The sequence below is a fragment of the Mastomys coucha genome, chromosome X (assembly GCF_008632895.1).
Source record: "Mastomys coucha isolate ucsf_1 chromosome X, UCSF_Mcou_1, whole genome shotgun sequence".
Lineage (NCBI taxonomy): Eukaryota > Metazoa > Chordata > Mammalia > Rodentia > Muridae > Mastomys > Mastomys coucha.
Window position 1 is genome coordinate 76,894,435 of NC_045030.1, and position 2,252 is coordinate 76,896,686.

At 37.1% G+C, this 2,252-nt stretch overlaps 1 protein-coding gene across 1 annotated transcript in view; it reads left to right on the top strand.

The window, feature by feature from the left end:
* Positions 1-2,245, top strand: part of LOC116086338 (vomeronasal type-2 receptor 116-like) — a 9,637-nt gene extending 7,392 nt beyond the window's left edge. Inside the window, 2 exon segments of the mRNA XM_031364648.1 lie at positions 663-1,442; positions 1,445-2,245. Coding sequence (XP_031220508.1) covers positions 663-1,442; positions 1,445-1,554 — 890 coding nt within the window. The 3' untranslated portion in view covers positions 1,555-2,245.
* The last annotated feature ends 7 nt before the right edge of the window (positions 2,246-2,252 follow it).

Here is a 2,252-nt window from a genome sequence, read left to right on the forward strand (position 1 = left end):
AGTATTAAAACAAAAGTGAAGATTTCAAGAATGAAGCAAGAGATGGAAGATTGCTTATCATTAATCGTAGCCTTGTTAAGGAAAGAGGAATAAATTTGAATAGCCATAACTGTCATGCCATAGAGCTCGGAATGTGTAGTTGTGAAGAAAGATCTTACCACAGTGAGAGGGACATGGATAAGTCTATGAGGCATAAAGTTTCAAGAATTAAAATATTCCATTATGTAAATGTTTGCATCAGGAGTTATATTTCTGATGCCTATGCATAGATACAGACAAAGGACACAATTCTAAAAGAACACATAAGTACATATCATAATTCACAAACTGCCATCAATAATTACGTCTGCACACTACCCTTGTCGGTAAGTTGTGAATTTGTGGTTTGAGGAGTAAAATGATTTGCATTTATGCATATAATTAGTCATCATTTTTTTCTTTCTTTTTTATTTAACTAATAATTTGTGCTGTTCCATTCCCTATGATGGTGTTTTATTCCATCACAAAGCATAGATTAATAGAGAGCAATCTTGAGTTAGTGGCCCCTGGAACAATAAGGAATGGAATAGATGCTCAATACCAAGTTATTTATTGAAATATGCTCAGAAAAAATACAAAAACATAATTATTAATTACATATTTATGATATCTTATAAGGGTTTATTGTTGTTTGCCAACAGATATGGAACAGTGTGTAAGGTGTCCAGATGATAAGTATGCCAACTTAGAGAAAACCCACTGCATTCCAAGAACTGTGACATTTCTGTCTTATGAAGATCCACTGGGGATGGCTCTAGGCTCCATAGCCCTCTCATTCTCAGCAATCACAGTTCTAGTCCTATTCACTTTTGTGAAGTACAAGGACATTCCCATTGTGAAGGCCAACAACCGCATTCTCAGCTACATCCTGCTCATCTCTCTAGTCTTCTGTTTTCTCTGCTCATTTCTCTTCATTGGACATCCCAACCAGGTCACCTGCATCCTGCAGCAGACCACATTTGGAATATTTTTCACAGTGGCTGTTTCTATAGTGTTGGCCAAAACAGTAACTGTGGTCATGGCTTTCAAGGTCACTACTCCAGGGAGAAGGATGAGAGGGATGCTGGCATCAGGGGCACCTAACTTGGTCATTCCCATTTGTAGCCTAATCCAACTTGCTCTCTGTGGAATCTGGTTGGAAACATCTCCTCCCTTTGTTGAAGGAGATATACAATCTGAACATGGGAAGAATGTCATTATTTGCAACAAAGGCTCTGTCATTGCCTTCCACATTGTTCTGGGATACTTGGGCTCCTTGGCTCTGGGCAGCTTCACTGTAGCTTTCTTGGCTAGGAACATACCTGACAGATTCAATGAAGCCAAGTTCCTAACTTTCAGCATGTTGGTGTTCTGCAGTGTATGGATCACATTCCTCCCTGTGTACCACAGCACCAGAGGAAAGGTCATGGTGGTTGTGGAGGTTTTCTCCATCTTGGCTTCTGGTGCAGGATTGCTAGTGTGTATCTTTATCCCAAAGTGTTATGTCATTTTAGTGAGACCAGATTCAAATTTTAAACAGAAGTATAAAGATAAATTTCATTATTGAAACATTCATAGTATGAAAATGTTAGATGATATTAATCATATTTTTCTTTGTCTTAACAAAAGTAGTACTTAATCTTCTCAAAATTTAAATAATATAAAAATATTAACTTACAAAGTGGACAGCACTATCCATTGTGCTACCATTACCTAAGTTTTGTGGAAAATGGTATCATTCATAAGTACACACACATGAAGATATTGAGAACTGGGAATCTCAATTGAGGAATGGCTACCATCATCTTTAGCTGTGGTTTTGTATGTAACCCATGTATTTAATTAATGATTAAGTAAGGTGACCTTACTGACTGAGGACAGTACCACCTCTATGCGAGTTGTTCTTGCAGTCATATTAAAGTGAACTTCAGACAAAATGGACATGCAGTCAGTAATCCCCATTATTTCGCATGGTTTCATGGAGGGCCTGCATCTAATTTCATGCCTTGGTTTCATTCAACATTCTGTGACCAATGAACATAAGTGAATAAACACTTTTCTCACAAGTTTCTTTTAATCACAATGTTTATTACAGCAAGAGAATATAAGACATAACCTAAATGGCATGTTGCTTCTATTGGGATTTGGAATAGCACAGATTCCTGTTGCAATAAAAAGCACTTATGTGAAAAGAGAAACAAGAGTTAATGTTAGCAAAATGTGAAGCACAGTGA